The sequence below is a fragment of the Oncorhynchus mykiss genome, chromosome 6 (genome assembly GCF_013265735.2).
Source record: "Oncorhynchus mykiss isolate Arlee chromosome 6, USDA_OmykA_1.1, whole genome shotgun sequence".
In the NCBI taxonomy this organism is placed as follows: Eukaryota; Metazoa; Chordata; class Actinopteri; order Salmoniformes; family Salmonidae; genus Oncorhynchus; species Oncorhynchus mykiss.
The window spans coordinates 98,785,972-98,807,588 of record NC_048570.1 but is presented as its reverse complement, the minus strand read 5'-3'; the positions used below and the strand labels follow the sequence as shown (position 1 = coordinate 98,807,588).

Genomic DNA, 21,617 nt, shown 5'->3' with positions numbered 1-21,617 from the left:
TGTTAACTAGCTCTATACTACACATCTACAGTGCCTTGCGAAAGTATTCGGCCCCCTTGAACTTTGCGACCTTTTGCCACATTTCAGGCTTCAAACATAAAGATATAAAACTGTATTTTTTTGTGAAGAATCAACAACAAGTGGGACACAATCATGAAGTGGAACGACATTTATTGGATATTTCAAACTTTTTTAACAAATCAAAAACTGAAAAATTGGGCGTGCAAAATTATTCAGCCCCTTTACTTTCAGTGCAGCAAACTCTCTCCAGAAGTTCAGTGAGGATCTCTGAATGATCCAATGTTGACCTAAATTACTAATGATGATAAATACAATCCACCTGTGTGTAATCAAGTCTCCGTATAAATGCACCTGCACTGTGATAGTCTCAGAGGTCCGTCAAAAGCGCAGAGAGCATCATGAAGAACAAGGAACACACCAGGCAGGTCCGAGATACTGTTGTGAAGAAGTTTAAAGCCGGATTTGGATACAAAAAGATTTCCCAAGCTTTAAACATCCCAAGGAGCACTGTGCAAGCGATAATATTGAAATGGAAGGAGTATCAGACCACTGCAAATCTACCAAGACCTGGCCGTCCCTCTAAACTTTCAGCTCATACAAGGAGAAGACTGATCAGAGATGCAGCCAAGAGGCCCATGATCACTCTGGATGAACTGCAGAGATCTACAGCTGAGGTGGGAGACTCTGTCCATAGGACAACAATCAGTCGTATATTGCACAAATCTGGCCTTTATGGAAGAGTGGCAAGAAGAAAGCCATTTCTTAAAGATATCCATAAAAAGTGTTGTTTAAAGTTTGCCACAAGCCACCTGGGGGAGACACCAAACATGTGGAAGAAGGTGCTCTGGTCAGATGAAACCAATATTGAACTTTTTGGCAACAATGCAAAACGTTATGTTTGGCGTAAAAGCAACACAGCTGAACACACCATCCCCACTGTCAAACATGGTGGTGGCAGCATCATGGTTTGGGCCTGCTTTTCTTCAGCAGGGACAGGGAAGATGGTTAAAATTGATGGGAAGATGGATGGAGCCAAATACAGGACCATTCTGGAAGAAAACCTGATGGAGTCTGCAAAAGACCTGAGACTGGGACGGAGATTTGTCTTCCAACAAGACAATGATCCAAAACATAAAGCAAAATCTACAATGGAATGGTTCAAAAATAAACATATCCAGGTGTTAGAATGGCCAAGTCAAAGTCCAGACCTGAATCCAATCGAGAATCTGTGGAAAGAACTGAAAACTGCTGTTCACAAATGCTCTCCATCCAACCTCACTGAGCTCGAGCTGTTTTGCAAGGAGGAATGGGAAAAAATGTCAGTCTCTCGATGTGCAAAACTGATAGAGACATACCCCAAGCGACTTACAGCTGTAATCGCAGCAAAAGGTGGCGCTACAAAGTATTAACTTAAGGGGGCTGAATAATTTTGCACGCCCAATTTTTCAGTTTTTGATTTATTAAAAAAGTTTTGAAATATCCAATAAATGTCGTTCCACTTCATGATTGTGTCCCACTTGTTGTTGATTCTTCACAAAAAAATACAGTTTTATATCCTTATGTTTGAAGCCTGAAATGTGGCAAAAGGTCGCAAAGTTCAAGGGGGCCGAATACTTTCGCAAGGCACTGTAGTTTACAGGGTAACCTGTTAACTAGCTCTATTCTACACATCTAGTTTACAGGATAACATGTTAACTAGCTCTATTCTACACATCTAGTTTACAGGATAACATGTTAACTAGCTCTATTCTACACATCTAGTTTACAGGGTAACCTGTTAACTAGCTCTATTCTACACATCTAGTTTACAGGGTAGAGTAACCTGTTAACTAGCTCTATTCTACACATCTAGTTCACAGGGTAGAGTTGTGCAACACCTTAATCTTTGTGTCTGAATATGTTATCAATGACTCAAACTTCTTCTTTCTTGGATGTTTTGAAGCCGTTGCTACAAACCCCCAAACTAAACGGTTTTCTGCTGATAGAGATAAGGTAGGTAGTGATACACTAGCACTTTTGGGAAGCATTATATTGCCAAGAAATGTTACTGGCAATAGAGAAGGGTATGAGACAATGGAGGAATGAGGAGGAATGAGGAGCAATGAGGAGGAATGAGGAGCAATGAGGAGCAATGAGGAGGAATGAGGAGGAATGAGGAGGAATGAGGAGCAATGAGGAGGAATGAGGAGGAATGAGGAGGAATGAGGAGGAATGAGGAGCAATGAGGAGGAATGAGGAGCAATGAGGAGGAATGAGGAGCAATGAGGAGGAATGAGGAGCAATGAGGAGGAATGAGGAGGAATGAGGAGGAATGAGGAGGAATGAGGAGCAATGAGGAGGAATGAGGAGGAATGAGGAGCAATGAGGAGGAATGTCCATCCACGAGACATACTGCTAGAGGTGTAGAACTCTGTTCTGTCCATCCACGAGACATACTGCTAGAGGTGTAGAACTCTGTTCTGTCCATCTATGAGACATACTGCTAGAGGTGTAGAACTGAACCCTGTTCTGTCCATCTACGAGACATACTGCTAGAGGTGTAGAACTCTGTTCTGTCCATCTACGAGACATACTGCTAGAGGTGTAGAAACCTGTTCTGTCCATCTACGAGACATACTGCTAGAGGTGTAGAACTCTGTTCTGTCCATCTACGAGACATACTGCTAGAGGTGTAGAACTCTGTTCTGTCCATCTATGAGACATACTGCTAGAGGTGTAGAACCCTGTTCTGTCCATCCACGAGACATAATGCTAGAGGTGTGGAACCCTGTTCTGTCCATCTATGAGACATACTGCTAGAGGTGCTAAACTGAACCCTGTTCTGTCCATCCACGAGACATACTGCTAGAGGTGCTAAACTGAACCCTGTTCTGTCCATCCACGAGACATACTGCTAGAGGTGCTAAACTGAACCCTGTTCTGTCCATCTACGAGACATACTGCTAGAGGTGTAGAACTCTGTTCTGTCCATCCACAAGACATACTGCTAGAGGTGCTAAACTGAACCCTGTTCTGTCCATCCACGAGACATACTGCTAGAGGTGCTAAACTGAACCCTGTTCTGTCCATCTATGAGACATACTGCTAGAGGTGTTGAACCCTGTTCTGTCCTTCCACGAGACATACTGCTAGAGGTGTAGAACCCTGTTCTGTCCATCCACGAGACATACTGCTAGAGGTGTAGAACCCTGTTCTGTCCATCTACGAGACATACTGCTAGAGGTGTAGAACCCTGTTCTGTCCATCTACGAGACATACTGCTAGAGGTGTAGAACCCTGTTCTGTCCATCCACGAGACATACTGCTAGAGGTGTAGAACCCTGTTCTGTCTATCTACGAGACATACTGCTAGAGGTGTAGAACCCTGTTCTGTCCATCTACGAGACATACTGCTAGAGGTGTAGAACCCTGTTCTGTCCATCTACGAGACATACTGCTAGAAGTGTAGAACCCTGTCCTGTCCATCCACAAGACATACTGCTACAGGTGTAGAACTGAACCCTGTTCTGTCCATCTATGAGACATACTGCCAGTCTAAGGCATTGCATCTCAATGCTAGAGGTGTAGAACCCTGTTCTGTCCATCCACGAGACATACTGCTAGAGGTGTGGAACCCTGTTCTGTCCATCCACGAGACATACTGCTAGAGGTGTAGAACCCTGTTCTGTCCATCCACGAGACATACTGCCAGTCTAAGGCACTGCATCTCAATGCTAGAGGTGTAGAACCCTGTTCTGTCCATCCACGAGACATACTGCCAGTCTAAGGCACTGCATCTCAATGCTAGAGGTGTAGAACCATGTTCTGTCCATCCACGAGACATACTGCCAGTCTAAGGCACTGCATCTCAATGCTAGAGGCGTCACTACAGACACCCTGGTTTGAATCCAGGCTGTATCACAACCGGCCGTGATTGGGAGTCCCACAGGGCGGCTCTGAACTAAGACCCAGAACTACTCTGAACTAAGACCCAGGATCAGAGTCACTGAACAACCCTCTGAACTAAGACCCAGGTTCAGAGTCACTGAACAACCCTCTGAACTAAGACCCAGGTTCAGAAACACTGAACAACCCTCTAAACTAAGACCCAGGTTCAGAGTCACTGAACAACCCTCTGAACTAAGACCCAGGATCAGAGTCACTGAACAACCCTCTGAACTAAGACCCAGGATCAGAGTCACTGAACAACCCTCTGAACTAAGACCCAGGATCAGAGTCACTGAACAACCCTCTGAACTAAGACCCAGGTTCAGAGTCACTGAACAACCCTCTGAACTAAGACCCAGGATCAGAGTCACTGAACAACTCTCTTAACTAAGACCCAGGATCAGAGTCACTGAACTAAGACCCAGGATCAGAGTCTCTGAACTAAGACCCAGAATCAGAGTCACGGAACAACCCTCTGAACTAAGACCCAGTTTCAGAGTCACAGAACAACCCGATGAACTAAGACCCAGGTTCAGAGTCACTGAACAACCCTCTGAACTAAGACCCAGGATCAGAGTCACTGAACAACCCTCTGAACTAAGACCCAGTATCAGAGTCACTGAACAATCCTCTGAACTAAGACCCAGTATCAGAGTCACTGAACAATCCTCTGAACTAAGACCCAGGATCAGTCACTGAACAACCCTCTGAACTAAGACCCAGGATCAGAGTCACTGAAGAACTCTCTGAACTAAGACCCAGGATCAGAGTCACTGAACAACCCTCTGAACTAAGACCGAGGATCAGATTCACTGAACAACCCTCTGAACTAAGACCCAGGATCAGAGTCACTGAACAACTCTCTGAACTAAGACCCAGGATCAGAGTCACTGAACAACTCACTGAACTAAGACCCAGGATCAGAGTCACTAAACTAAGACCCAAGATCAGAGTCACTGAACAACCCTCTGAACTAAGACCCAAGATCAGAGTCACTGAACAACTCTCTGAACTAAGACCCAGGATCAGAGTCACTGAACAACTCTCTGAACTAAGACCCAGGTTCAGAGTCACTGAACAACTCTCTGAACTAAGACCCAGGATCAGAGTCTCTGAACTAGGACCCAGGATCAGAGTCACTGAACAACCCTCTGAACTAAGACCCAGGATCAGAGTCTCTGAACTAGGACCCAGGATCAGAGTCACTGAACAACCCTCTGAACTAAGACCCAGGATCAGAGTCTCTGAACTAAGACCCAGGATCAGAGTCTCTGAACTAGGACCCAGGATCAGAGTCACTGAACAACTCTCTGAACTAAGACCCAGGATCAGAGTCTCTGAACTAAGACCCAGGATCAGAGTCACTGAACAACCCTCTGAACTAAGACCCAGGATCAGAGTCACTGAACTAAGACCCAGGATCAGAGTCTCTGAACTAAGACCCAGGATCAGAGTCTCTGAACTAAGACCCAGGATCAGAGTCTCTGAACTAAGACCCAGGATCAGAGTCTCTGAACTAAGACCCAGGATCAGAGTCTCTGAACTAAGACCCAGGATCAGAGTCTCTGAACTAAGACCCAGGATCAGAGTCTCTGAACTAAGACCCAGGATCAGAGTCTCTGAACTAAGACCCAGGATCAGAGTCTCTGAACTAAGACCCAGGATCAGAGTCTCTGAACTAAGACCCAGGATCAGAGTCACTGAACTAAGACCCAGGATCAGAGTCACTGAACTAAGACCCAGGATCAGAGTCACTGAACTAAGACCCAGGATCAGAGTCACTGAACTAAGACCCAGGATCAGAGTCTCTGAACTAAGACCCAGGATCAGAGTCACTGAACTAAGACCCAGAATCAGAGTCACTGAACAACCCTCTGAACTAAGACCCAGGATCAGAGTCTCTGAACTAAGACCCAGGATCAGAGTCTCTGAACTAAGACCCAGGATCAGAGTCTCTGAACTAAGACCCAGGATCAGAGTCTCTGAACTAAGACCCAGGATCAGAGTCTCTGAACTAAGACCCAGGATCAGAGTCTCTGAACTAAGACCCAGGATCAGAGTCACTGAACTAAGACCCAGGATCAGAGTCACTGAACTAAGACCCAGGATCAGAGTCACTGAACTAAGACCCAGGATCAGAGTCACTGAACTAAGACCCAGGATCAGAGTCACTGAACTAAGACCCAGGATCAGAGTCACTGAACTAAGACCCAGGATCAGAGTCACTGAACTAAGACCCAGGATCAGAGTCACTGAACTAAGACCCAGGATCAGAGTCACTGAACTAAGACCCAGGATCAGAGTCACTGAACTAAGACCCAGGATCAGAGTCTCTGAACTAAGACCCAGGATCAGAGTCACTGAACTAAGACCCAGGATCAGAGTCACTGAACTAAGACCCAGGATCAGAGTCTCTGAACTAAGACCCAGGATCAGAGTCACTGAACTAAGACCCAGGATCAGAGTCTCTGAACTAAGACCCAGGATCAGAGTCACTGAACTAAGACCCAGGATCAGAGTCTCTGAACTAAGACCCAGAATCAGAGTCACTGAACTAAGACCCAGGATCAGAGTCACTGAACTAAGACCCAGGATCAGAGTCACTGAACTAAGACCCAGGATCAGAGTCACTGAACTAAGACCCAGGATCAGAGTCACTGAACTAAGACCCAGGATCAGAGTCACTGAACTAAGACCCAGGATCAGAGTCACTGAACTAAGACCCAGGATCAGAGTCACTGAACTAAGACCCAGGATCAGAGTCACTGAACTAAGACCCAGGATCAGAGTCACTGAACTAAGACCCAGGATCAGAGTCACTGAACTAAGACCCAGGATCAGAGTCACTGAACTAAGACCCAGGATCAGAGTCACTGAACTAAGACCCAGGATCTACTGTAGCTACTGATTTGTTTCATGCTTCATGGATTGAATACTTGTCCTTTACCAGGACCACTATCCCAGAGTTCTCCCAGAGTCTGATTAAGCACTACCAAGGCTGTGGACCTACGAATGATACTTGAGAAAACAACATGAAGAAAATAAATAAGAGTGTTGTGTACTGGGGGGGGGGGGGGGGGGGCATGCCGCCGGTACTCACCAATCTGACCAGCTTTCACTTTAAATGGAACGTCCAGCTCACTCTGTAACAGAAATAACAGACCAGAATCAACAGACCAGGATCAACAGACCAGGATCAACAGACCAGGATCAACATCAACATCATTAGACACGTAACATACATGTCTTTTAAGATGAGTCACTTGAATGGAAGCTAAAGGAGACAGTGGAAGATTATAGACGGACAGTCTGAGAGGAACGTGGGTCTCCTGGCAGAGCAGCAGACACTAACACTGTGTTTTAACTTCTATCACAACTCTACTGAACACGACAGTCCTCACCGCCAGGCTTCACCCTCCACCTCTGATTCAACACTACAGCCCTGACCACCAGGCTTCACCACCCACCTCTAAAGCCCTGACCAGGCTTCAATCTCCACCTCTACTGAACACTACAGCCCTGACCACCAGGCTTCACCCTCCAACTCTGATTCACCGCTAAAGCCCTGACCGCTAGGCTTCACCCTCCAACTCTACTGAACACTACAGCCCTGACCACCAGGCTTCACCCTCCACCTTTCCTGAACACTACAGCCCTGACCACCAGGCTTCACCCTCCACCTCTGCTGAACACTACAGCCCTGACCACCAGGCTTCACCCTCCACCTCTACTGAACACTACCACCCTGACCACCAGGCTTCACCCTCCACCTCTGATTCAACACTAAAGCCCTGACCACCAGGCTTCACCCACCAACTCTGATTCAACACTACAGCCCTGACCCCCAGGATTTCACCCTCCACCTCTACTGAACACTACAGCCCTGACCACCAGGCTTCACCCTCCACCTCTGATTCAACACTACAGCCCTGACCACCAGGCTTCACCACCCACCTCTACAGCCCTGACCAGGCTTCAATCTCCACCTCTACTGAACACTACAGCCCTGACCACCAGGCTTCCCCCTCGAACTCTACTGAACACTTCAGCCCTGACCACCAGGCTTCACCCACCAACTCTGATTCAACACTACAGCCCTGACCCCCAGGCTTTCACCCTCCACCTCTGATTCAACACTAAAGCCCTGGCCACCAGGCTTCACCACCATCCTCTACTGAACACTACAGCCCTGACCACCAGGCTTCGCCCTCCACCTCTACTGAACACTACCACCCTGACCACCAGGCTTCACCCTCCACCTCTGCTGAACACTACAGCCCTGACCACCAGGCTTCACCCTCCACCTCTACTGAACACTACCCCCCTGACCACCAGGCTTCACCCTCCACCTCTGATTCAACACTAAAGCCCTGACCACCAGGCTTCACCCACCAACTCTGATTCAACACTACAGCCCTGACCACCAGACTTCACCTTCCAACTCTGATTCAACACTACAGCCCTGACCCCCAGGCTTTCACCCTCCACCTCTACTGAACACTACAGCCCTGACCACCAGGCTTCACCACCCACCTCTACAGCCCTGACCAGGCTTCAATCTCCACCTCTACTGAACACTACAGCCCTGACCACCAGGCTTCCCCCTCGAACTCTACTGAACACTTCAGCCCTGACCACCAGGCTTCACCCACCAACTCTGATTCAACACTACAGCCCTGACCACCAGACTTCACCTTCCAACTCTGATTCAACACTACAGCCCTGACCACCAGGCTTCACCCACCACCTCTGATTCAACACTAAAGCCCTGACCACCAGGCTTCACCCTCCACCTCTACTGAACACTACAGCCCTGACCACCAGGCTTCACCCTCCAATTCTGATTCAACACTACAGCCCTGACCACCAGGCTTCACCCTCCACCTCTACTGAACACTACAGCCCTGACCACCAGGCTTCACCCACCACCTCTACACACTACAGCCCTGACCACCAGGCTTCACCCTCCACCTCTACTGAACACTACAGCCCTGACCGCCAGGCTTCACCCTCCACCTATACTGAACACTACCACCCTGACCAGCAGGCTTCACCCTGCACCTCTACTGAACACTACCGCCCTGACCACCGGGCTTCCCCCTCCACCTCTACTGAACACTACAGCCCTGACCACCAGGCTTCACCCTCCACCTCTGATTCAACACTAAAGCCCTGACCACCAGGCTTCACCCTCCACCTCTACTGAACACTACCACCCTGACCACCAGGCTTCACCCTCCACCTCTACTGAACACTACAGACCTGACCACCAGGCTTCGCCCTCCACCTCTACTGAACACTACCGCCCTGACAATCAGGCTTCCCCCTCCACCTCTACTGAACACTACCGCCATGACCACCAGGCTTCAATCTCCACCTCTACTGAACACTACAGCCCTGACCACCAGGCTTCACCCTTAACCTCTGATTCAACACTAAAGCCCTGACCACCAGGCTTCACCCTCCACCTCTACTGAACACTACCACCCTGACCACCAGGCTTCACCCTCCACCTTTACTGAACACTACAGCCCTGACCACCAGGCTTCGCCCTCCACCTCTACTGAACACTACCGCCATGACCACCAGGCTTCCCCCTCAAACTCTGATTCAACACTACAGCCCTGACCACCAGGCTTCACCCTCCACCTCTACTGAACACTACAGGCCTGACCACCGGGCTTCACCCTCCACCTCTACTGAACACTACCACCCTGACCACCAGGCTTCACCCTCCACCTCTACTGAACACTACAGCCCTGACCACCAGGCTTCGCCCTCCACCTCTACTGAACACTACCGCCATGACCACCAGGCTTCCCCCTCAAACTCTGATTCAACACTACAGCCCTGACCACCAGGCTTCACCCTCCACCTCTACTGAACACTACAGGCCTGACCACCGGGCTTCACCCTCCACCTCTACTGAACACTACAGCCCTGACCACCAGGCTTCACTCTCCACCTGTACTGAACACTACAACCCTGACCACCAGGCTTCACCCTCCAATTCTGATTCAACACTACAGCCCTGACCACCAGGCTTCGCCCTCCACCTCTACTGAACACTACCACCCTGACCACCAGGCTTCACCCTCCACCTCTACTGAACACTACAGCCCTGACCACCAGGCTTCGCCCTCCACCTCTACTGAACACTACCGCCATGACCACCAGGCTTCCCCCTCGAACTCTGATTCAACACTACAGCCCTGACCACCAGGCTTCACCCTCCACCTCTACTGAACACTACAGGCCTGAACACCAGGCTTCACCCTCCACCTCTACTGAACACTACAGCCCTGACCACCAGGCTTCACTCTCCACCTCTACTGAACACTACCACCCTGACCACCAGGCTTCACCCTCCACCTCTACTGAACACTACAGCCCTGACCACCAGGCTTCCCCCTCCACCTCTACTGAACACTACAGCCCTGACCACCAGGCTTCCCCCTTGAACTCTGATTCAACACTACAGCCCTGACCACCAGGCTTCACCCTCCAATTCTGATTCAACACTACAGCCCTGACCACCAGGCTTCACCCTCCACCTCTACTGAACACTACAGCCCTGACCACCAGGCTTCACTCACCACCTCTACACACTACAGCCCTGACCACCAGGCTTCACCCTCCACCTCTACTGAACACTACAGCCCTGACCGCCAGGCTTCACCCTCCACCTATACTGAACACTACCACCCTGACCAGCAGGCTTCACCCTGCACCTCTACTGAACACTACAGCCCTGACCACCAGGCTTCCCCCTCGAACTCTACAGCCCTGACCACCAGGCTTCACCCTCCACCTCTACTGAACACTACAGCCCTGACCACCAGGCTTCACCCACCACCTCTACACACTACAGCCCTGACCACCAGGCTTCACCCTCCACCTCTACTGAACACTACAGCCCTGACCGCCAGGCTTCACCCTCCACCTATACTGAACACTACCACCCTGACCAGCAGGCTTCACCCTGCACCTCTACTGAACACTACAGCCCTGACCACCAGGCTTCCCCCTCGAACTCTACAGCCCTGACCACAAGGCTTCACCCTCCACCTCTGATTCAACACTAAAGCCCTGACCACCAGGCTTCACCCTCCACCTCTACTGAACACTACCACCCTGACCACCAGGCTTCACCCTCCACCTCTACTGAACACTACAGACCTGACCACCAGGCTTCGCCCTCCACCTCTACTGAACACTACCGCCCTGACAATCAGGCTTCCCCCTCCACCTCTACTGAACACTACAGCCCTGACCACCAGGCTTCCCCCTCGAACTCTGATTCAACACTACAGCCCTGACCACCAGGCTTCACCTTCCAACTCTGATTCAACACTACAGCCCTGACCACCAGGCTTCACCCTCCACCTCTGATTCAACACTACAGCCCTGACCACCAGGCTTCACCACCCACCTCTACAGCCCTGACCACCAGGCTTCACCCTCCACTTCTGATTCAACACTACAGCCCTGACCACCAGGCTTCACCACCCACCTCTACAGCCCTGAACACCAGGCTTCAATCTCCACCTCTACTGAACACTACAGCCCTGACCACCAGGCTTCACCCTCCACCTCTGATTCAACACTAAAGCCCTGACCACCAGGCTTCACCCTCCACCTCAACTGAACACTACAGCCCTGACCACCAGGCTTCACTCTCCACCTCTACTGAACACTACAACCCTGGCCACCAGGCTTCACCCTCCACCTATACTGAACACTACAGCCCTGACCACCAGGCTTCACCCACCACCTCTACTGAACACTACAGCCCTGACCGCCAGGCTTCACCCTCCACCTCTGATTCAACACTACAGCCCTGACCACCAGGCTTCACCCTCCACCTATACTGAACACTACAGACCTGACCACCAGGCTTCGCCCTCCACTGAACACTACAGCCCTGACCACCAGGCTTCACCCACCACCTCTGATTCAACACTACAGCCCTGACCACCAGGCTTCACCCTCCACCTCTGATTCAACACTACAGCCCTGACCACCAGGCTTCACCCTTCACCTCTGATTCAACACTACAGCCCTGACCATCAGGCTTCACCCTCTCTGTACAGAGTCTATAGTTGATATAATGATTACACAACGGTCTCCTTGATCGACATTCTCTGTACAGAGTCTATAGTTGATATAATGATTACACGACTGTCTCCTTGATCGACATGTGAGTTGCTGTAGTGGAAAAGGTCAGGGATCAACATCATGTATCATTAATGTATGGAAAACAGGCAGGTATAGGCTACATCAATGATTCAGAACCTGACCCAGTCTACTACAGGCCTCTGTGAGGTCAGGACAATAGTGATGGATCAGAACCTGACCTAGTGTACTACAGGCCTATGTGAGGTGAGGGCTACATCAATGATTCAGAACCTGACCCAGTCTACTACAGGCCTCTGTGAGGTGAGGGCAATAGTGATGGATCAGAACCTGACCCAGTCTACTACAGGCCTCTGTGAGGTGAGGGCAATAGTGATGGATCAGAACCTGACCTAGTCTACTACAGGCCTCTGTGAGGTCAGGACAATAGGGATAGATCAGAACCTGACCCAGTCTACTACAGGCCTCTGTGAGGTGAGGGCAATAGGGATAGATCAGAACCAGACCCAGTCTACTACAGGCCTCTGTGAGGTCAGGACAATAGGGATGGATCAGAACCTGACCCAGTCTACTACAGGCCTCTGTGAGGTGAGGACAATAGGGATAGATCAGAACCTGACCTAGTCTACTACAGGCCTCTGTGAGGTGAGGACAATAGGGATGGATCAGAACCTGACCTAGTCTACTACAGGCCTCTGTGAGGTGAGAACAATAGGGATAGATCAGAACCTGACCTAGTCTACTACAGGCCTCTGTGAGGTGAGGACAATAGGGATAGATCAGAACCTGACCCAGTCTACTACAGGCCTCTGTGAGGTGAGGGCAATAGGGATGGATCAGAACCTGACCTAGTCTACTACAGGCCTCTGTGAGGTGAGGACAATAGGGATGGATCAGAACCTGACCTAGTCTACTACAGGCCTCTGTGAGGTGAGAACAATAGGGATAGATCAGAACCTGACCTAGTCTACTACAGGCCTCTGTGAGGTGAGGACAATAGGGATAGATCAGAACCTGACCCAGTCTACTACAGGCCTCTGTGAGGTGAGGACAATAGGGATAGATCAGAACCTGACCCAGTCTACTACAGGCCTCTGTGAGGTGAGAACAATAGGGATGGACACCTGGAGAGTAAATAACATCTATTTAAAATGACAGGCTACACGTGTTGATGACAATAAAGTCATGCAGACTTACCAAAGCATTTTCTTTAACTTTCAGGTTCTCCAGAACAACATTGCCTGGACAGAAGATGAGAGAAAACACAGGTTAATAGTGATAATATAAATGGGTACAGGAAGTCTGATTGGCGCGTACACTAGTTACAGGAAGTCTGCTTGGTGGGTATTCACTAGTTACAGGAAGTCTGCTTGGCGCGTACACTAGTCACAGGAAGTCTGCTTGGCGCGTACACTAGTCACAGGAAGTCTGCTTGGCGCGTACACTAGTCACAGGAAGTCTGCTTGGCGCGTACACTAGTCACAGGAAGTCTGCTTGGCGCGTACACTAGTCACAGGAAGTCTGCTTGATGTGTATACACTAGTCACAGGAAGCCTGCTTGATGTGTATACACTAGTCACAGGAAGTCTGCTTGATGTGTATACACTAGTCACAGGAAGTCTGCTTGATGTGTATACACTAGTCACAGGAAGTCTGCTTGATGTGTATACACTAGTCACAGGAAGTCTGCTTGATGTGTATACACTAGTCACAGGAAGTCTGCTTGATGTGTATACACTAGTCACAGGAAGTCTGCTTGATGTGTATACACTAGTCACAGGAAGTCTGCTTGATGTGTATACACTAGTCACAGGAAGTCTGCTTGATGTGTATACACTAGTTACAGGAAGTCTGCTTGGTGCGTACACTAGTTACAGGAAGTCTGTTTGGTGCGTACACTAGTTACAGGAAGTCTGTTTGATGCGTACACTAGTTACAGGAAGTCTGCTTGACTTACAGCTAGCAGAGTAGATTCAGACAATTATCAACTGTGTGTGTCGACCTGGGTGTCAGGATTCTTTCATCGGGCCACTACAAAAAAGTCAGTCACGGTGGTTATATAGCCTGGGCCTAACAGGAAGTTAAACAACCATGTCTGGTGGTTATATAGCCTGGGCCTAACAGGAAGTTAAACCATGCCTGGTGGTTATATAGCCTAGGCCTAACAGGAAGTTAAACAACCATGCCTGGTGGTTGTATAGCCTGGGCCTAACAGGAGGTTAAACAACTATGCCTGGTGGTTATATAGCCTAACTCACAGTGAGTTAGCGTAGGTCTAGATGTTACATCCCAGTGAGGAGAGTTAGCATAGGTCTAGATGTTACATCCCAGTGAGGAGAGTTAGCGTAGGTCTAGATGTTACATCCCAGTGAGGAGAGTTAGCGTAGGTCTAGATGTTACATCCCAGTGAGGAGAGTTAGCGTAGGTCTAGATGTTACATCACAGTGAGGTGAGTTAGGGTTGGTCTAGATGTTACATCCCAGTGAGGAGAGTTAGCGTAGGTCTAGATGTTACATCCCAGTGAGGAGAGTTAGCGTAGGTCTAGATGTTACATCCCAGTGAGGAGAGTTAGCGTAGGTCTAGATGTTACATCACAGTGAGTTAGCGTAGGTCTAGATGTTACATCACAGTGAGGAGAGTTAGGGTTGGTCTAGATGTTACATCCCAGTGAGGAGAGTTAGCGTTGGTCTAGATGTTAAATCACAGTGAGTTAGCGTTGGTCTAGATGTTAAATCACAGTGAGTTAGCGTAGGTTTAGGTGTTACATCACTGTGTCCAGTAACAACACATCTGGTGAAACCGTGTTGTTGATCACCTCTGACGGCAGTCACAGGACTGTAAGGTGATCTAGCTCCGACAGGTAACTAACTGCCTTGGGATCTTGGGAAGAATAAACCCAGGCCTAAAAGCAACCAAGCCTCCCACGTCAAGGTGTGACAAAAGCATTCATAGTGTTGTGAGGTAAAAGTGAGCTTGCTTTGAGATGGAACAGTCATGTGATCATAATCTCTTCAGAATATGTTGTTGGTAGACTCTGTACTCCTTCGCCCTCCCATTCACATATCTAGTGCTAAAACGTAGGCCTTTTTCCATCAATGATTGAATTAAACAACATCAATTTAGTGTAGAGTTTAGATATTATTAACCTGGAGAAACACTACCGTGGTCAAAACAATACCTTTGGGCTTTTAGCAAGGACCAAGGGGGTAAACTAACCTCTGGTATACCCTTAGCCTAGTGGTTAGAGCGTTGGACTAGTAACCGAAAGGTTGCAAGTTCATATACCCTCGTTCTGCCCCTGAACAGACAGTTAACCCACTGTTCCCAGGCCGTCATTGAAAATAAGAATTTGTTCTTAACTGACTTGCCTCGTTAAATAAAGGTAAAATAAATAAATAAATGAAAACGGCAGAAAGCCTAAACGGAAGACTTCCTTAGTGAAACAGAGAGATCAACAGACCATACAGCCGGTTACAACCAACAGACTTAACGTTTAACCATGAAGCTCTGTATAGGGCCTAGTCGACGGTTGAGTGATAACGATAACTAGGCCTACAGAGAATAAGCAGGACTAGTAAAGGAATCTGTTCGTTACTGTTTGGTATTTGTAGTAAGGGTTTTCCCCTGTATGAGCCTATAGCATTACAACAAAAACTAAATGGTGCTGCCGGATATCTTTGGTCTTCCTAGGACATATGACACTTATGCAAATGTGATACGCTGGCTGTTATCTGGCTTCAACGTTCCAAAGATATCGGCTAGGCTAGAACTGTGGTCTACCCATGACAAAAGATAAGAGTCCTGTCTAGCTAAGGAATCATAGATTCCCGACTACCGCATTAATCCAACTACCGTATTAATCCAACTACCGTATTAATCCAACTACCGTATTAATCCAACTACCGTATTAATCCAACTACTGTATTAATCCAATTACTGTATTAATCCAATTACTGTATTAATCCAACTACTGTATTAATCCAACTACCGTATTAATCCAACTACCGTATTAATCCAACTACTGTATTAATCCAACTACCGTATTAATCCAACTACCGTATTAATCCAACTACTGTATTAATCCAATTACCGTATTAATCCTGGCGTCAGGTCTGGTGTGCAAACATGGGGACAAAGATCCTACCCTCCTACCTCGTCCACCATCTCTCAACACTCAGACGACGGGAAGAGTACGACAGGTACGGCTGAAGGCCCCAACAGTCACAATGGTTTCTGCAGGTATTATAGTGACGGTGGGTGTGGACGGTGTTGCCTACCTAGCGACGTACTGCAGTATCCTGAACTTCCTTCATAGCAAACATTGCAGTGACAACTCAAAACGTCAAGTACTTTCTTCATGTCTGTTTGCCAGGATCAACATGTTGATTGTTATATAGGCCTCCTCTTTCACCAGCTGTATGTGTGACTAAAGATTTAGATTTCACATTCTAATGTATACCCTACTAGCTAGGTAAATACTATCTAGCTTTGCAACGAACTGTGGCTTATCCTGGGCACAGTCTGTTTCCGCTCTCTTGCCAACTCCTCATTGAATGGTTATGCCGTTGCCTTGACGATGATAGCGATGGAATTGGCAAGAGCACAAAAATATCTGGGCCCAGGCTAGTAAAGTGTAGATCTGGGCCCAGGCTAGTAAAGTCTAGATCTGGAACCAGGCTAGTAAAGTCTAGATCTGGGACCAGGCTAGTAAAGTCTAGATCTGGGACCAGGCTAGTAAAGTCTAGATCTGGGCCCAGGCTAGTAAAGTCTAGATCTGGGCCCAGGCTAGTAAAGTCTAGATCTGGGCCCAGGCTAGTAAAGTATAGATCAGGGCCCAGGCTAGTAAAGTACAGATCTGGGCCCAGGCTAGTAAAGTACAGATCTGGGCCCAGGCTAGTAAAGTACAGATCTGGGCCCAGGCTAGTAAAGTACAGATCTGGGCCCAGGCTAGTAAAATATAGATCTGGGACCAGGCTAGTAAAGTATAGCATATGGCTAATAGAAAAGTTGCCACTTCACTCAAGAGATCCACACTGAGAGAAAGGCATCAACTGGAAACTGGTTGATGCCTTAGTTCCTGACCAGATCATACCATCTTGATTTACCAGTCCGCCCAGTCCTGTATGCATTACATTGTTGGGAAGACAGATTAGTTAGACATTAGACCCCCCCCTCCTCCCATATAATAATAGATTACTAATAAATGTAGACTAAACCTGACAAAACATATGGTTGTTGGTGTATGACAGCCCATTCATCTCGATATCATTACAGGTATGTTTACAAAACATATTTTTTTTCTCGTTAGCATCATATCCCCAAAGACTGGTTATAGCTAGTTAGCGTTAGGGCTTGTTTGTTTTAATTAAAATGCTGATAGCTAACCTAGCCGCATTAGCATTGCTTGCTCTGTATAGGTTAGCGACGCTTTAAAACTGTCATTCCAGCCTCTTCTGTGCGTTTCACTTACCTCCCCAAATGCCAATCTTCAACTGGGACTTGTCGAGGTTTTCCACATAGTCTCCGATGAACCTGTTCAGGAGATCACTGACCATAGATTCAAACACCATTGTTGAACTTCGTGGCTAGCACTACTACCCTTGTTGATGTGGGTAAATGCCGAGATTATCCCGTGATCTCGTTCTGCTGTGTGAAACGCCTTTCCGTAGCACAAGATGACAAGAGCTTAATATGAAAAGTGATTCGCTCTGCGATCGACTAGTAACCTAGGTAATCGACTAGTAACCTAGGTAATCGACTAGTAATGCCTGTATACTGTGACAGACGGTGGTGTCAAATTATGTGATCTTGAATAAACTGTATATCCAAATAACACAAGTGTGATCATGCTAAAAAAATATATATTGTGGCCAGAATTAAATCATTGAATGACTTTTAAACCTGAGGGAATGTAGTCCTTTGGGACATATCGATTAACTATATTTGGTAGTGTCATCTTTGACAAAGGTTATTAACCATTTTGTGTTTAGCCTTCTCATCATAGGGCAACGTAATTGTAATGTATTTGTTAAATAAAAGCTTTTCCAATTAATTAAACGTATATTATAAAATGTAATGCTCTCAAAGATGATTTACTATAGGTTTTCAAGCAGGTCCAATTCATTCTTCTTTTTCCTTTAAATACATTTCCCCATTCATGTTGTCATGTATTTCAATGGTTTAAAATTAGGAAATTATTATAATTATTTGTGTGTTGTATGGAGGGGGGGGGGGGGGAACAAATTATGTCACTGCACATTCCTACATTGCTGGCGCCTGACAGATCGTACAACGTCTGGATTGGTATTTTACTCATCGGCAAACCACGTCACATGTCCTAGCAATCTGTCAGTCGACGAGACACAGTCGATGACGTGGCAGGCAGCCAGCCAGTGGTTGATGCGTCAACGTCTGAGAAAGGTATACAATACAATGAGCAGCCTCTTCAAAGATCAAACGATCGCCCAACATTGTATTGTTTTCCATTTATGGACCAAATCTAAATCATGAATTCAATTTCTAAATCCTTCCTTGTGTCGATGTAGGCTGTTGTGTAGACGATTGCAGCTGTTGAAATAGACCAGTGGAGGCTGCTGAGGGGAGGACGGCTCATAAAACGTCTGGAACGGAGCAAATGGAATGACACCAAACACATGGAAACCATGGAAACCAAACACTGATTCCGCTCCGCCCCACTGATTCCGCTCCGGCCATTACCACGAGCCCGTCCTCCCCAATTAAGGTGCCACCAACCTCCTGTGAAATAAACTGTCTCTGAATACAGTCACACTTTAGTAGGACAAGACTCAAAACAACCAGATTGTTGTTTTTTTTACATTGATTTAATAAATATGTAGCAGTATATATACATTATATACAGTCGGCAGGGTAGCCTAGTGGTTAGAGTGGAGGGGCGGCAGGTAGACTAGTGGTTAGAGTGGAGGGGCGGCAGGTAGCCTAGTGGTTAGAGTGGAGGGGCGGCAGGTAGCCTAGTGGTTAGAGTGGAGGGGCGGCAGGTAGACTAGTGGTTAGAGTGGAGGGGCGGCAGGTAGACTAGTGGTTAGAGTAGAGGGGCGGCAGGTAGCCTAGTGGTTAGAGCGTTGGACTAGTAACTGGAAGGTTGCAAGTTCAAACCCCTGAGCTGACAAGGTACAAATCTGTCGTTAACCCACTGTTCCTAGGCCATCTTCGAAAATAAGAATTTGTTCTTAACTGACTTGCCTAGTAAAATAAATAAATAAAACATTTCTACATAGATAATAAACTTTTCAGCAAAATCTCACAGTCTCCCAAAATATAGTCTCTTTTCATGGAGGACATTTTGTTGACAACTTTGAACCGCAGCGACCGGCAGCAGATATCTTCCTGTGAGATACCATAGAAGAAGAAATCCTCCTTGAAGAGGGGGTTCCTGCTCCTCTTAATCACCGCGCTGCGTTGCTTCTGAATCTTCCCCGGTAACAGACAGATAGCGATGCTGCAGTTGATGCTCTTAGGATCCACAGCGATAGCATACAGTCCCTCAGCACTGATCAACCTCACTCTGAGTCTCTGGTTGTCTAGGCTGTACTCTGCTGAGAGCCGTAGTGCCCCCTCTCTACCTACAGGAGCTAGACTCTCCTTCATGACCCTCTCTCTGTGGAGGACGAGGTCTATGGGGAAGATAGCAGGGGGAGCAAGGGTGAAGGCACTGGGAAGGGGTTCTACTAATCCAGCATCAGAGGCTCTCCGGATGATATTGGGGCTGTTGTCCGTGGAGCTGACTTCATCCGTGGACAGAGAGTTGTTTCTGGAGAGCACAGCTTTTCTCATAGTCTGGGACAGCAGTCTGTCGTGGCTCAGGGCTTTGAGCAGGGAGGACTTGGGAGGCGGCCTGGCCAGGAGAGGGGAGCTGAAGGGGGAAGACTCGGCGGAGGAGGTGGTGTCACTGTCCAGGGTGCTCTGTCTCTGGAGAGCCACCAGCCTGGAGCCTCCCCGAGACAGCCTGCCGGAGGTCAGCTTGGTGAGGCTGAAGGAGGATGACGGGGAGTGGGGTAGAGATGAGGTTCTGGAGGAGTAAGTTTTGGAGCGGCCGCGAGAGCCAGCGATCAGGGGGAGGGGGCAGGCGTTGGGGTGGCTGTGGAACAGAGACTCTTTCCTCCGGGTGTGGGGGCTCTCCAGGAGGGTACAGAAACCGTAGCAGGTCTGGGCCTTGGCCAGGTGGGGCAGGGAGAGAGCTGCTTGGCTCTGGGGGTCGGCGTTGGTACTCTCCTCATCACTGAAGCCCTGGTCGTATGGAGTCTCGTCCACGCTCTCTACCTGGATGAGGGTTGGATGAGTGTTGATGAAGGGTTCTCTCACTGCTACCTCCCTCTCCGGGCTGCTGCCCTTCTCAGGTGAAAAGGACACCTTTCCAACAGGGCTAGTTTTACTCCAGTCCACCGTCTTTAGCTCCTGCTGTGGCGAGATCTTTGGTGGGATGCAGAACTCTGGGATTGTATTCGGAGTGATGATGTTAGGACACAGAGAGATCGTTTTCCTTGCTTTCTCCCGAGATGTTTTTTCTCCCAACATGATGTCTGAGATGCGGAGGCTGTACTCCGCTATTGGCAACAGAAGGTTGTTTTTGGCCACTGAAACACGGATCTGTTCAGCGACCCACATTACATGAGCTTTGTCAGGATCACAGCTCTGGAGAAAGAGAAGGAAGAAAATGAACAGTAAGGACAGATCACAGGCAACTTTTTCAAAAACCAAAAATTATAAGCAACAAAGGCTACAACGTTTCAAAGCCAATAACTGCAAAGCCAATTCTCCCTCATCATGTAATGTAGTAATTCAATTCAGTTCCTCATTAAATTCAATGAATTGAAATAATAATACCTGTATCCTGGTACAGGGATAGTTGACCACAAAAGGTTTTTTTTACTGTAAAGGAAATGACCTTGAATGTAAGAACACATTCAAGCCTGGTCCATTGACTCCCTGCGGTTATAAGTCAACTGTTGCACTATCAGTGTCAGTCTACTTACAGAGAGTGTCAGGCTCAGTGTCCCTCCTGTAGTATCCTCCTGTAGTATCCTCCTGTAGTATCTTACTGTAGGATCCTCCTGTAGTATCTTCCTGTAGGATCCTCCTGTAGTATCCTCCTGTAGTATCTTACTGTAGGATCCTCCTGTAGTATCTTCCTGTAGGATCTTCCTGTAGTATCCTCCTGTAGTATCTTCCTGTAGGATTCTCCTGTAGTATCTTCCTGTAGGATCCTCCTGTAGTATTTTCCTGTAGGATCCTCCTGTTGTATCTTCCTGTAGTATCTTCCTGTAGTATCCTCCTGTAGTATTTTCCTGTAGGATCCTCCTGTAGTATCTTCCTGTAGGATCCTCCTGTAGTATCTTCCTGTAGTATCCTCCTGTTGTATCCAGTGTGTGTGATGCTATAGGAGATGGCCAAGCAGGTTAAATAGGGCTGTGGATCTGGGCAGCGGCCACTGCTGTTAAGAAGATCCTCCCTCTCTGTCCTGGTCATCCCTTCACAGACAGGCCAGCCCAGCAGGC

The 21,617-nt window shown here is 48.0% G+C and overlaps 2 protein-coding genes across 3 annotated transcripts in view; both read right to left on the bottom strand.

Moving 5' to 3' along the window:
- The window catches only part of LOC110526849 (vacuolar protein sorting-associated protein 13C), a 219,427-nt gene extending 201,668 nt beyond the window's left edge, over positions 1-17,759 (bottom strand). Inside the window, exons 1-3 of one of the 2 annotated variants that reach the window (XM_036981697.1) lie at positions 17,555-17,759; positions 13,282-13,325; positions 7,049-7,091 (exon numbers count right to left, since the gene is read on the bottom strand). In XM_036981697.1, the coding sequence (XP_036837592.1) occupies positions 7,049-7,091; positions 13,282-13,325; positions 17,555-17,654 (187 nt within the window). In that variant the 5' untranslated portion in view covers positions 17,655-17,759. The remainder of the gene's footprint in view (positions 1-7,048; positions 7,092-13,281; positions 13,326-17,554) is intronic. The other variant, XM_036981698.1, reaches the window with a different exon arrangement.
- A 1,531-nt stretch (positions 17,760-19,290) lies between these two features.
- Positions 19,291-20,875, bottom strand: LOC110525057 (C2 calcium-dependent domain-containing protein 4C-like). The gene has a single exon (XM_036981838.1). The coding sequence runs from the start codon at positions 20,725-20,727 to the stop codon at positions 19,333-19,335; it is 1,395 nt and encodes a 464-aa protein (XP_036837733.1). The 5' UTR covers positions 20,728-20,875; the 3' UTR covers positions 19,291-19,332.
- Between the last annotated feature and the right edge of the window lie 742 nt (positions 20,876-21,617).

Excerpts from the sequence above, each read along its gene's own strand:
- LOC110525057 (XM_036981838.1), bottom strand. The coding sequence starts at position 20,727 with ATGTGGGTCGCTGAACAGATCCGTGTTTCAGTGGCCAAAAACAACCTT.